At 51.1% G+C, this 14,316-nt stretch overlaps 1 protein-coding gene across 1 annotated transcript in view; it reads left to right on the forward strand.

Moving 5' to 3' along the window:
- The window catches only part of TASOR2 (transcription activation suppressor family member 2), a 45,823-nt gene extending 36,225 nt beyond the window's left edge, over positions 1-9,598 (forward strand). The window contains 7 exon segments of the mRNA XM_032221079.1: positions 347-475; positions 1,764-1,872; positions 1,875-1,916; positions 2,025-2,130; positions 3,387-3,568; positions 4,348-4,462; positions 9,288-9,598. Coding sequence (XP_032076970.1) covers positions 347-475; positions 1,764-1,872; positions 1,875-1,916; positions 2,025-2,130; positions 3,387-3,568; positions 4,348-4,462; positions 9,288-9,291 — 687 coding nt within the window. The 3' untranslated portion in view covers positions 9,292-9,598.
- The last annotated feature ends 4,718 nt before the right edge of the window (positions 9,599-14,316 follow it).

The raw sequence follows: 14,316 nt of genomic DNA on the forward strand, positions 1-14,316 counted from the left end.
ATGTAAACAGAAAAAGGAGAGAAAGATAAAGGAGGAAAACAATAGAACAGGTGAATAACAAGAGATTTAGAGGTATCACAAAAGTTGTACTCAGTAAATGATAAGGCAGGACTAGAACTCCCATCTCCTGGTTTCTATGCCAGTACCTTAACCAGGAAGAATACACAAATCTCCCCTCGTTTGTCTCTTGCACAAACGAGATTTGCATTGGACTGTATGGATGCAGACGACACGAAATGGGGCAAAAACAAGAGGAGTGGCTATTGTGTTGTGTGTTTGTGGGTGTGGCTGACCATAGTTGCAGTTGGTGTTTTTTCATGGATGGAGTTTTTTTCCCACCTTCCAGAATTTGCTGAGGAAGGGAGGCCACTCCGAAGTGGACCTACTGCACTTCTGCAAAGGAAGCGGCGTGGAGACGGAGAACCTCTTGGTCATTGTTCGAAACGAGGACATTTGCTCACACATCCACAAGTAGGTTCCAAACTCGCTTTCGGCTCTTCTGGGAATTAATTCTCAGCCCTTTATCACCAACGGAGCCGGATTCTGTCTTTTGAAGTCCTCTTGGGGGAACGTAATAGATCAGGGGTGTCAAACTCAATTTCATTGAGGGCCACATCAGGGAACCATGGAGGTGTGTCTGACTGGGTGGGCGTGGCCAGCTTGACATCACTCACTGAGTGTGGCCAACTGGGTAGGCGTGGCTGACTGGATGGGCGTGGCCAGCTTGACACCACTCAGTGTGGCTGACTGGGTGGGCGTGGCCAGCTTGACACCACTCACTTGTTCTGGCCACTGGGTGGGCGTGGCCAGCTTGACATCAGTCACTGGATGTGGCTGATTGGGTCGGCGTGGCCAGCTCCACACCATTTACTGGGTGTTTTCTGACTGGGTGGGTGTGGTTGACTGGGTGGGTGTGGCCAGCTTGACACCACTCACTGGGTGTGGCCAACTGGGTAGGCATGGCCAGCTTGACATCAGTCACTGGATGTGGCTGACTCGGTGGGTGTGGCCAGCTTGAAACTACTCGGTGTGGCTGAGTGGGCGTTGCCAGCTCAACACAACACACACTGGGTGTGACCAACTGGGTGGGCGTGGCTGACTGGGTGGGCGTGACCAGCTTGACACAACTCAGTGGGTGTGGCCAACGCCACTCCCCAAACTGCTGGCATGTTTCTCTTCGCATTGGGTAGACCGGGCCAAAGCTCTGCAGGCCGGGCCTTTATAGTTTCCAGGACGGCCCCTCCCTGGGCTGAATCTGGCCATGTTGTGGGCCAGATTCGGCCCCCGGGCCTTGTGTTTGACACCCCTATGATAGATAATGGAATTACACAATGGAAAGGGACCTTGGAGGTCTTCTTGCCCAGGCAGGGGACTCTTCACCATTTCAGACAGGCGGTGGTCCCGTCTCTTCTTAAAAACCTCTAGTGACGAAGCACCCACCCAACCTCTGGTGGCAAGCTGTTCCACTGGTTAATTGTCTTCACCCTTAGGGAAGTTGCTCCTTAATTGCAGGTTGCTTCTCTCCTTGATTAGTTTCCACCCATTGCTTCTTGTCCTGCCCTCAGGTGCCTTGGAGAATAGCTTGACTCCCTCTTCTTTGGGGCAGCCCCTCAAGGAGACTGTTATCATGTCTCTCTTTCACACACACACAGACACACGCCCTTTTCACTAGACTAGACACAACCCAACTCCAGTTGCCTTTGAGGCTGTGAGCACCACTACTGCGCTGCGCTCCTTCCTTACTCTCTCTGCCGCTTCCACAGGTCCCATCTTTGCTGCGTCTCAAACGCTGCCCCAGCGTGACGTTTGCTGGGGTGGACAGCCCCGAAGACCCCCTGGACCACACCTACCAGGAGCTGTTCCACAGCGGAGGCTTGTGGTGTCCGACGACAACGTCCTGGAAGGGATGAGCGTGGGTGAGTCTGCCTGCCTGGGGAGTTACGGGAGTGGGAGTCCACCCGTCTTAAAGGAGCCAAGGCTGAGAGGGAGGGGACTAATGGCAGGGGGCGTGTTCTTCTCTCCAGGGGAGCTGAAGGACGTGATTAAAACCCTGGAGAAACTCAACAGTCATGGGAGATGGAAGTGGCTCCTTCACTACCGAGAATCCAAGAAGCTGAAGAAAGACGCCAGGTGAGATCAATCAGAATACTGCTGGAAGGGAGCTTGGAGGTCTTCTAGTCCAACCCCCTGCTCAAGCAGGAGACCCTATGCCAGATTTCTACCTCCCCAAGAACCTTCTCTTTGGTCTCAGCTTTGCTTCCCAATTGGTTCGGACCCAACTGTACCAATTCTATATATTCGTAGATAAGTCCATCTACAGCATAAGACCACCCTCAAATGGGTGCAAAAATACACCACAAATTGACTTACTGTATTTTTCAGAGTATAAGACGCACCTTTCTCTCCCCCCAAAAAAGAGGGTGAAAATCTAGGTGCGTCTTATACTCTGAATGCAGCATTTTTTAGCCTCCCGAAACCCCGCCCCCTTGGCAAAAATGGACATACAGAGGGTTTGGGAGGCTTGCAAAGTGCTGCTGGGGGCTGGGGTGGGCACAAACAAGCAAAAAATTGGCTTTTTTGCTTGTTTCTGCCCCCCAACCCCGAGAAGCACTCTACAAGCCACCTAAACCCCCTGCATGGCCCCCCTTTTTTGCAAAAAATGGCCTGTTTTGCTAAAAAGGACCATTGTTTGCTTGTCTCCCCGCCCCCCCCCCCCCCCCCCCAACGGGCATGCCTCCCCTTTTTTCTTTTTTGTGCCAAAAATGAGGTGTGCAGAGTTTTTGGGAGGTCTGCAGAGGACTCTTTTTTTAAAATTTACCTCTTCAAAATCAGGGTGCGTCTTGTACTTCGGTGTGTCTTATAGTCTGAAAAATACAGTATGTATGGGTGACACATTTTTTCGTGATATTTCCGTAGGATATATCAACGGTGGTTGAAAATAAGTCCATTTTTCGGCCTGTCGTGGCAAATTCTGTCAAAGGGAAGATATACTATTTCTGCAGCATTCCCTGGCTCTACTAAGTTAGTAGTTTGAGTTGAAAGCGATAAGATTAGTCTAATACAATTTGTGCTGTAAATAGAATAATAGAGTTGGAAAGGACCTTAAGAGGTCTTCTAGTCCAGCCCCTTGCTCAAGCAGGTGACCCTATTCCACTTCAGACCGAGGGCTGTCCCAGTCTTTTCTTACAAACTTCCAGGGATGGAGCCACCCACAACTTCTGGAGGCAAGTCGTTCCACTAATTGGACAATCAATGGACGTATTGATGACCAATATTGCGATGTTTTTTTCAAGGGGGAAAATGGGCTGTATTGAACTCACTGCGGATGGACCGGGGACTTCCCAGCGGCCCGGGGGATCACCTCTTGGCCTTCTTTCTTCCCGCAGGGGGGATCTTGCCGCATACGCCAAGGAATCGGTCTTGAAATCCTGCCAGGTGGCCAACATGACGGAGGTGCTGCACTACCACAAGTGTGACTCCCGGTCCTGCACGAGATTCGAACGCTTCAACTGCCTCTTGAACTTGCAAATTCAACACATCACCAAGAGGTTTGGCGTATTTCTCACAGGTAACTCCACCCTCCTTCCTGTTTCCCTCCCCCCCCAAAAAGTAGAGTGGCCCGAGGAAGGACTCTGAAGGCATTCCCCCCCCCCCCCAGTGTGCCGATCCTCATTCCAGAACTGTTCCATTTGCAGAATAGCAATAGCAATAGCAGTTAGACTTATATAGCGCTTCATAGGGTTTTCAGCCCTCTCTAAGCGGTTTACAGAGTCAGCATATCGCCCCCAACAACAATCCAGGTCCTCATTTCACCCACCTCGGAAAGGATGGAAGGCTGAGTCAACCCTGAGCCGGTGAGATTTGAACCGCTGAACTGCAGATAACAGTCAGCTGAAGTGGCCTGCAGTACTGCACCCTAACCACTGCGCCACCTCGGCTCTTATCCAAGGTAGTCCTCGACTTACGACCACGCTTGAGCCCAAAACGTCTGTCACTAAGCGAGACGTTTGTTGAGTTTCCCCCCATTCCATTATCTTTCTCGCCATAGTGGTTAAGCTTGGCTCCCCCTGTTGACACAAACACCAGGTCGTAAGTCAAGTTGATTATAAATGGTCACTTCAAATAGTCACTAAGCGAGTTGGCCCTCTCTTAAGTCCATTGTAACGTCGAACAGTTCCTAAGCGATTGGTCGGAAGTGGAGGAACGACTTTTATCTAATTTGTGGGTGGGGCTAGATTCAGTGTATAAGATGCACCCAAATTTTCACCCTCTTTTAAGGGGGAAAAAGGGGCGTCTTATACTCTGAAAAATGCAGTAATCCCCCCCTCCCCTTTTTTATCTTGGCAGAAAGTGCCAGCGCCAGCCGGGAAGCCTTGGAGGACAAAGGCATTTTCAGCCTGAACATCACCGACTTCATCACAACTGCGCAAGGCATGGTGGCGCCATCCGGACGTGGATTCTGGTAAGGAGGACAGCGGCCGGATCGAGTCCTCCGGGATTGGGCGGCCTATAAATCCATTAAATAATAATAATAAAACCGGGAATTGAAAAGAGTTGTGATAGTAGATTTTGGAAAACGACATTGGGATCAAAGCGCTTTTATTTCTTTTATTTTTCTTTAGATAGATAGATAGATAGATAGATAGATAGATGATAGATAGATAGATAGATAGATAGATAGATAGATAGATGATAGATAGAGATATATATATTCTATTTGTGCTGATAAATAAATAAAGGGAGACTATATAGATCTATTTCAAGCTATTTAGCTCTCATCATCTAGCCATACCCTTCCTGGGATTCGAACCTGTGCTGTATTGCCTCTTAGGCAGATGTGTTACCATTGAGCCACAGAGCTCGACTCCTTATCAGCTGAAGCCAGGGAGAAAGGATATATATTTAGATTTTACAACCCCCGGTATGCCCAAATATGGGAGGAAGATCACTACTTCCAGTCTCCATATATACATATATATATATATATATGTATTATGTTTTATCCAGGGGAATAAAAGACAAAGAGAAGAAAAAAGAAAGAAAAAGCATACATCCAACGGTAACAGTAGCGAAAGTTGTGTACAAAACAACAAGAAAAAAATATGATCCGAACATCTAATGTTAAATAAATAAAAATATTAATTGGATGCTGGGGAAAAAAATTAAAAGCTGAAAAACCTGATAAATTTTGCTTCCCTCAGCAAATAGTTGTCAACTTTCTGTCTAATCGGAAGCACTTTTGTTTCAAATGTTTTGTTTTATATTTATTATTTGGTGATAATTATTTGGAGTTGTGCAGTGGCCTACAGGTGGCGCTGTTGTCTCACAATCAGGGGAGGCTGTTGGGTTTCATCCTAGGTAGAGGCAGATATTTCTCTCTCTGGGCACAATGAGAAAGTATCTGCTGGACAAAATCCGCATTGGCAACAGGAAAGGCATCTGGCCAGGAAACACTCAGCTTCATTCTGTTGCCCAGAGTCCACCCCTCAAGGGATTATGGGGTCATTAAAAGATGATTTGATTATAATTATTTAATATTTTTCCATCTCATAATGGGGACAATGGAAACGCTTTCCTCGACTTACAACCGTTCATTTCATGACTGTTCATAGTTACAACGGCACTGAAAAACGTGACTTAGGGCCGTTTGTTTACACTTAATGACCATCGTACCATCTCTACAATTGGAGCTTGGCCACCGATTCATATTTATGATGGTTGCAGTATCCTTAGGTTACGTGATCCCCCTTTTGCGACCTTCCGACGAGCCAAGTTATGGGGAGGGAGCCACGGTGTAGGGTCTCCTGCTTGGGTGGAGGGGTTGGACTAGATGACCTACAAGGTCTCTTCCAACTGTAATCTAAACCAACTCTAATCTAAACCGTGTGATTGATTTAGCAACTCCTGTGATTGGCTTAACGACCCCGGCAGGACAGGTCGTAAAATGGGGCGTATTCACTTAGCAACTGTCTTCTCAGGGAGGGGCAGATACGGCGGGGACTTTAGGGCAGGCCATTACCGGGAAGGAGGGTTCGCTACATCACAGAGATCCCTCCTTCCGGCCCTAGGAGTCCCACTCCAAGACCAGATGGCGCAAGTAGTCAGGACCCTGGTCTCAGGCTGTTGTCGCTAAATGCCAGGTCTGTTGTACATAAGCACCTCTCGTCCGGGACTTAATTTTAGACGAGAGGGCAGACCTGGCATGTATTACTGAGACCTGGCTGGGCCCAGAGGGAGGAGTCCCCCTTGTAGAACTGTGCCCAGAAGGATTTCAGGTGCTACATCAGCCGAGAGCCCAGGGAAGGGGTGGGGGTGTGGCTGTTGTCATCCGGGAGTCGTTAGTTCCTCGTAGGGTCCCTGCTCCGGAGATTGTCGGGTGTGAGTCCTTGCTGTTAAAGTTGGACCTCAAGGGTCAAGTGGGTTTGCTGCTAACGTACCTGCCTCCCAACAGCGTTGCAGCAGCCCTCCCCTCGCTCCTCGAGTCGGTAGCCGAGCTGGCAATTGAGTTCCCTAGGTTGATGGTCCTGGGGGACTTTAATTTGCCGTCGCTCGGTGAAAACTCTGATGGGGCGCAGGAGTTCATGGCTTCCATGACAGCCATGGGCTTGGCTCAAGTAATCCGAGGCCCAACCCATTCAGCGGGACACATGCTTGACCTCGTATTTCTCTCGGAGCAGTGGATGTGTGATCTTGGTCTGAGGGGGAGTGACATCATACCCCTGTCGTGGTCAGACCATTGCCTACTGAGGCTCGACTTCCGGAGGCCAAACCCCCACTGTAGGGAGGAGGAACCGACCAGGTGGTTCCGCCCCAGGCGTCTTATGGAGCCAGCAAGGTTCCAGACAGAGCTTGGGGTTATTCCTGACACTTTCGCCCACAGTCCGGCAGAGACTCTGGCTGCTGCGTGGCACTTGGCAGCGTCAGAGGCCCTCGACCGGATTGCGCCACTGCGGCCCCTCCGAGGCGGCGGATCCCGGAGACCCCCTTGGTTCACCGAGGAGCTCCGGGAGATGAAGCGCCGGAGGAGATGCCTAGAGCACCGTTGGAGGTCCGATAAGTCCGCATCGAACCGAGCAATGGTAACCACCTGCACCAGGGAATATACTAGGGCACTTAGGGCAGCTAAAAGATCACATATAGCCTCCCTGGTCGCATCCGCTGAGTCCCGTCCAGCCGCCCTGTTTAGGATAACCCGCTCCCTATTGAACAAAAGGGAGACGGGGGAACCCTTGCAGGGCAGAGCTGAAGAATATGCCCAATTCTTAGCGGACAAAATTGCTCGGTTTCGGACGGACTTGGACTCCACACCTGCAGTTCCAGCCGAGGCACAGGGGAACCAAGTAGAACAGCTCTGGGTTGAGTTTCAGGGAGGTTACCCCCGGGGATGTGGACAAGGCCATGAGAGCTGTGAGTTCCTCCACCTGTGTCCTGGATCCGTGTCCCTCATGGCTGGTTTCTAACTGCAGTGAGGTGACACGAGGCTGGATCCAGGCGGTTGTAACCACCTCCCTTCGGGAGGGGAACTTCCCGCCCGCACTGAAAGCGGCGGTGGTGAGACCCTCCTGAAGAAACCATCCTTGGATCCAGCTGTCCTTAACAACTATCGCCCGGTCCTCCAACCTCCCCTTTCTGGGGAAGGTTGTTGAGAAGGTGGTGGCCTTCCAGCTCCAACGGTCCTTGGAGGAAGCAGACTATCTAGACCCCTTCCAGTCAGGCTTCAGACCCGGTTACAGCACGGAAAACCGCTTTGGTCGCATTGATGGATGATCTTTGGAGAGCCAGAGATGAAGGACATCCCTCCATCCTGGTCCTCCTTGATCTCTCAGCGGCTTTCGATACCATCGACCATGGTATCCTTCTGCGACGACTGCGGGAGGTGGGAGTGGGGGGCACCGTGTTACGGTGGTTCTCCTCCTACCTCTCGGACAGGTCGCAGTCGGTGTTAGTGGGAGGGCAGAGATCGTCCCCAAGGCCCCTAAAATATGGGGTGCCGCAGGGTTCGGTCCTTATCCCCCCTACTATTTAACATCTACATGAAACCGCTGGGAGAGATCATCCGTAGGCACGGGATCAGATACCATCAATATGCGGACGATACTCAATTGTATCTGTCCGCCCCGTGCCAATCAATGAAGCGGTTTGACGTGATGGACCGGGGGCTTGAAGCCGTCATGGACTGGATGAGGATTAACAAGCTTGTGCTCAACCCGGAAAAGACCGAGTGGCTGTTGTGTTTTCCTCCCAAAGATTTGGCCAATAATCCAACACTCAGGCTGGGGGGTCAAATTTTACACCCCTCAGAGAGGGTCCGCAACTTGGGAGTCCTCCTGGATCCACAGCTGTCATTCGACCATCATATAGCGGCTGTGACCAGGGGGGCATTCGCCCAGGTACGCCTGGTGCGCCAGTTGCGACCCTACCTGAACCGGGAGGCCCTCACAACAGTCACTCGGGGTCACCTTGTGACCTCTAGGCTGGAATACTGCAACGTGCTCTACATGGGGCTGCCCTTGAGGAACATCCGGCGACTTCAGCTAGTACAGAACGCAGCCGCGCGAGTGATTGCGGGTGCACCCCGATTCACCCGCATTACACCTATCCTCCGCGAGTTGCGCTGGCTACCTGTCGATCTCCGGATGCGCTTCAAGGTGCTATTGATCACCCATAAAGCCCTACATGGCAGTGGATCTGGATACTTGAGAGACCGCCTTCTGCCAATTACCTCCCTACGACCTATAAGATCCCATAGATTAGGCCTCCTCCGCATTCCATCGGCCAGCCAGTGTCGGCTGGCAACCACAAGGAGGAGGGCCTTCTCAGCAGTAGCCCCGACCCTTTGGAACGAGCTCCCCGTGGAGATTCGTACCCTCTCCACCGTCCAGGCCTTCCGCACTGCCTTGAAGAACTGGCTCGCCCGTCAGGCCTGGGGATAAGGATTCCTACCCCGCCCGAATGTTGTATGCATGTTGCTCATTATTTTATTATGTGTTGTTGTCTCAATGTTGTATTTCCCCTTTCCCTGGTTTTCTGTGAGCCGCCCTGAGTCCCCTCAGGGAAAAGGGCGGCCTACAAATGCAAATAAACCTCTAAACCTCTAAACCTCTTCCTCTGCAACTTTTGGGTTCCGTTGTGATTGTTAACTCAAGGACTAGCCCAGTGGTTCCCAAACTTGGCAACTTTTAAGAGCTGCCTGGAGAATTCTGGGAGTTGAAGTCCACAAGTCTTAAAGTTGCCAAGTTTGGGAACCACTGGACTAAGCCAGTAACAGTGACCGATGTTTGTTTCAGGTAACCAGGATAAACCGCCTTCTGCCTTCTTGCAAATAGCCCAGGATCACAACGCCAAACCCGATTTGTCTATCCGTTCCGGACACCGGACTCTCATCCCCTTCACTCCGATTAAGCAGCCGCGACATCCATTGAGGTCAAGCAGACGAGCCTCCCTCCCTCTCCCGGCGGGTTTTATTTTGGGGCCGTGGCAAGGCGGCTTGGGAAGGGGGGCGTTGTTTCATTTAAACACAACGTGGAACCTCACGAAGGAAAACGTGTTTGGACGTTCTTGTCTCTCTCTCTCTCTCTCTCTCTCCGAATAGGAAAAGGACAGAATAGGAATCCGTGATTCTCCATTGTGCAGCTCTCAGTATCACATAGGAAAATTCAAAAGAAATGATCTGTTTTTACTTGAAGGGTTACAAATCAATTGACCTCAACCAAACACTTTGGACACGAGAGGTGGTTGGGTGCACTCCGAAAGTGGGGGTGGGTGGGGGGAATGTTGAGTGTTGCACAAGCAGTGTTAGGCAGGGGTGTCCAATTTACCCAGCCGGTGGATTTCCTCCCAGAATTCCCCATTTATTGAATTCCCAACTCCCCAAAGTCCGGGATTGGGCGGCATATAAATTTATTAAATTACTAATTACTAAATCCCCCAACCATTGGACTCCAACTCCCAGAATCCTCCATCCATCGGACTTCAACTCCCAGAATTCCCCAGCCAATGGATTTCCTCCCAGAATGCTCCATCCATTAAATCCCCCATCCATTGCACTTCAACTCCCAGAATTCCCCATCCATTGGACTTCCAGAATCGCTCCTCCATTGCACTTCAACTCCCAGAATTCCCCAGGCAGTGGACTTCAACTCCCAGGATTCCCCAGGCAGTGGATTTCCTCCCAGAATGCTCCATCCATTCAATCCTCCATCCATTGCACTTCAACTCCCAGGATTCCCCAGGCAGTGGATTTCCTCCCAGAATGCTCCATCCATTAAATCCCCCATCCATCAGACTTCAACTCCCAGAATTCCCCATCCATTGGACTTCCAGAATCGCCCCTCCATTGCACTTCAACTCCCAGAATTCCCCATCCATTGGACTTCAACTCCCAGGATTCCCCAACCAGTGGATTTCCTCCCAGAATGCTCCATCCATTAAATCCCCCATCCATCAGACTTCAACTCCCAGAATTCCCCATCCATTGGACTTCCAGAATCGCCCCTCCATTGCACTTCAACTCCCAGAATTCCCCATCCATTGGACTTCAACTCCCAGGATTCCCCAACCAGTGGATTTCCTCCCAGAATGCTCCATCCATTAAATCCCCCACCCATCAGAGTTCAACTCCCAGAATTCCCCATCCATTGGACTTCCAGAATCGCCCCTCCATTGCACTTCAACTCCCAGAATTCCCCATCCATTGGACTTCAACTCCCAGGATTCCCCATCCACTGGACTCCCACCTCCCAGAATTCTGTCCATTGAAGTCCACCGGCTGGGGTGGAACTCTGGGAGTTGAAGTCCACCTCTCTCAAAATTGCCAAGGCTGGACCCCCCCCCCCCTAGTGCACTGACTTTAACACAACCCCCTCTGCGATTGTGCTCATCAAGCGTGCACGGCAAGCGTGTTCCTACACATGCGTCTCGTGGGCTTTTAGGATCCGGGATTATTTTGCACACACAACAAACACAGGGCAGAACCGCACAACGGCCATTATTACCATTGCAAAGGGGTGTTTTATCGGGGTGGGTGGGGGGGAGGAACTGGGGCGACGAGTATAGATAATCCGAGTTTAGTAGCACTTGTTTCCTCTTGTAGATAGCATGGTTTTATGATTTGGGAGTATTTCTCAAGAGCTCCGTTGCAATAAGCGGTTTGAGGTTGTTTTCCTTCAGTTGGAGCATTAATTAAAAATTTGGGCCTTGTAAGATACCTTCACCCGTCTTTGAGGGGCGGATGGGGGGGGGGAATGAATTCTTTTGTAACTAATCTTTATAAATAAACTTGACTTGAAAAGGCAGCGGAGTTATTTGTTTGAGGTGGGGGGAGACCACAATTTCAAAACTAAAAATAAAACCAACTAGAACAGTGGGTCCCAAACTTGGCCACTTTAAGACTTGTGGACTTCAACTCCCAGAATTCTCCAGCCAGCAGAGCTGGCTGGAGAATTCTGGGAGTTGAAGTCCAACAAGTCTTAAAGTGGCCAAGTTTGGGAACCACTGAACTAGAAGATAAACCCCCCACACCAAGGGGGTTTATGATGGAAATGGGGGTGTGGGGGGGGGGAGATAATTTGAATTTTATATATTTATTGTGTGAGTTTGGCAGTTCAGGGACTTCCTGTATTTATTTGACAACTCAAAAAGTGGTGAATGCAAATCATATTTTCCTCCTCCTGTTTTCCTCATAACAACCCTGTGAGGTAAAATCACCCAGCTGCCTTTCACACCTGAGGAGGAACTAGAACTCACCCTCTCCTGGGGGGATTGGCCCCAAAATCCACCAACTGCCTTTCAGGACTCAGGTGGGACTAGAACTCGCTGTCCCCTGGTGATTGGCCCACAGTCACCCAGCTGCCTTTCACACCTGAGGAACTAGAACTCACCCTCTCCTGGGGATTGCCCCCAAAATCACCCAGCTGCCTTTCACGCCTGAGGAGGAACTAGAACTCACCCTCTCCTGCGGATTGGCCCCAAAATCACCCAGCTGCCTTTCACACCTGTGGAGGAACTAGAACTCACCCTCTCTTGGTGATTTGCCCCCAAATCTACCAGCTGCCTTTCATGACTCAGGTGGGACTAGAACTCGCTGTCTCCTGGTGATTGGCCCACAGTCACCCAGCTGCCTTTCACACCTGAGGAGGAACTAGAACTCACCCTCTCCTGGGGATTGGCCCCAAAATCCACCAACTGCCTTTCAGGACTCAGGTGGGACTAGAACTCGCTGTCTCCTGGTGATTGGCCCACAGTCACCCAGCTGCCTTTCACACCTGAGGAGGAACTAGAACTCACCCTCTCCTGGGGATTGGCCCCAAAATCCACCAACTGCCTTTCAGGACTCAGGTGGGACTAGAACTCGCTGTCCCCTGGTGATTGGCCCACAGTCACCCAGCTGCCTTTCACACCTGAGGAACTAGAACTCACCCTCTCCTGGGGATTGCCCCCAAAATCACCCAGCTGCCTTTCACACCTGTGGAGGAACTAGAACTCACCCTCTCTTGGTGATTTGCCCCCAAATCCACCAGCTGCCTTTCATGACTCAGGTGGGACTAGAACTCGCTGTCTCCTGGTGATTGGCCCACAGTCACCCAGCTGCCTTTCACACCTGAGGAGGAACTAGAACTCACCCTCTCCTGGGGATTGGCCCCAAAATCCACCAACTGCCTTTCAGGACTCAGGTGGGACTAGAACTCGCTGTCTCCTGGTGATTGGCCCACAGTCACCCAGCTGCCTTTCACACCTGAGGAGGAACTAGAACTCACCCTCTCCTGGGGATTGGCCCCAAAATCCACCAACTGCCTTTCAGGACTCAGGTGGGACTAGAACTCGCTGTCCCCTGGTGATTGGCCCACAGTCACCCAGCTGCCTTTCACACCTGAGGAACTAGAACTCACCCTCTCCTGGGGATTGCCCCCAAAATCACCCAGCTGCCTTTCACGCCTGAGGAGGAACTAGAACTCACCCTCTCCTGCGGATTGCCCCCAAAATCACCCAGCTGCCTTTCACGCCTGAGGAGGAACTAGAACTCACCCTCTCCTGCGGATTGGCCCCAAAATCACCCAGCTGCCTTTCACGCCTGAGGAGGAACTAGAACTCACCCTCTCCTGCGGATTGGCCCCAAAATCACCCAGCTGCCTTTCACACCTGTGGAGGAACTAGAACTCACCCTCTCTTGGTGATTTGCCCCCAAATCCACCAGCTGCCTTTCATGACTCAGGTGGGACTAGAACTCGCTGTCTCCTGGTGATTGGCCCACAGTCACCCAGCTGGCTTTCAGGCCTAAGGCGGACTAGGCCAGAACCCCTTGGTTGTAATGCATCTTTCTAGGAATGGAGGAGACACGACTGGACCTCATCTTCTTCTCTTTGGCTTGAGAGAGGACAGGAACCTCTTTCAAGAGGAAGTGGGGGGCTGTGGGGTCCTTTGGGGCTCTCTGAGGCTGGGTGGTTTCCTTGCAGACGTTTCACGACCCAACTAGGTAACGTCATCAGTGCTAGAAGGGAGTGGGGTTTGTGGAGAGAGGTGAGGGTGGGGGGAAGACGAGAGGAGGAAGAAGGGGGGGGAGCGAGAGGAGGAAGAGGGGGGGGAGCAGGAGAAGGAAGTGGAGGGAAAGAGGAATACGGTGGGCTCCTTGATGCCCTCTGACCTTGCTGGTTTTCTCGCAGACGTCTCATTACCAAACTAGGCAACGTCATCAGTGCTGGAAGGGAGTGGAGTTTGTGGAGAAAGGTGGGGGTGGGGGGAAGACGAGATGAGGAAGAGAGGGGGGAGGAGGAGGAGGTGGAGGGAAAGAGGAACACGCTGGGCTCCTTGATGCCCTCTGACCTTGCTGGTTTTCTCGCAGACGTCTCATTACCAAACTAGGCAACGTCATCAGTGAAATAGTTTTTTACTTGGCACCACCAAAAGAACCCAGCATCTTCCACCACCACCCCAGCCCTCCCTCCACCCAACACTGGAAAAAAAGAAGAGAGAGAGATGCGGTCCAGCCCATGTGAAACCAGATCTATTCCCGCGAGGGGAAAAAAAGACATATGCGCGCGCACACACACACAAACACAGATGTTACTCACTCTGGCATTTTTTGTGTGTGCTTGCACCGTTTTTCTCTTTCTTTTTTATTAGTAGCACTTTTAAAACACAAACAGAAGCCTCGTGGGCAAAGTTGTGTCCCAACAGATGTAAACAAAGTTTTGAGAAGCTAGGAGATTTAAGGAGGGTTTTTTTTTGGGGGGGGGGGTAATCGAAAACAAAAGAAAAAAAAAAACCACCCCCAAAATTGTTGGGGGGACTTAAGAGATGCCGCTTAAAAGCGTGAGCAAC

The sequence above is a fragment of the Thamnophis elegans genome, chromosome 7 (assembly GCF_009769535.1).
Source record: "Thamnophis elegans isolate rThaEle1 chromosome 7, rThaEle1.pri, whole genome shotgun sequence".
NCBI lineage: Eukaryota > Metazoa > Chordata > Lepidosauria > Squamata > Colubridae > Thamnophis > Thamnophis elegans.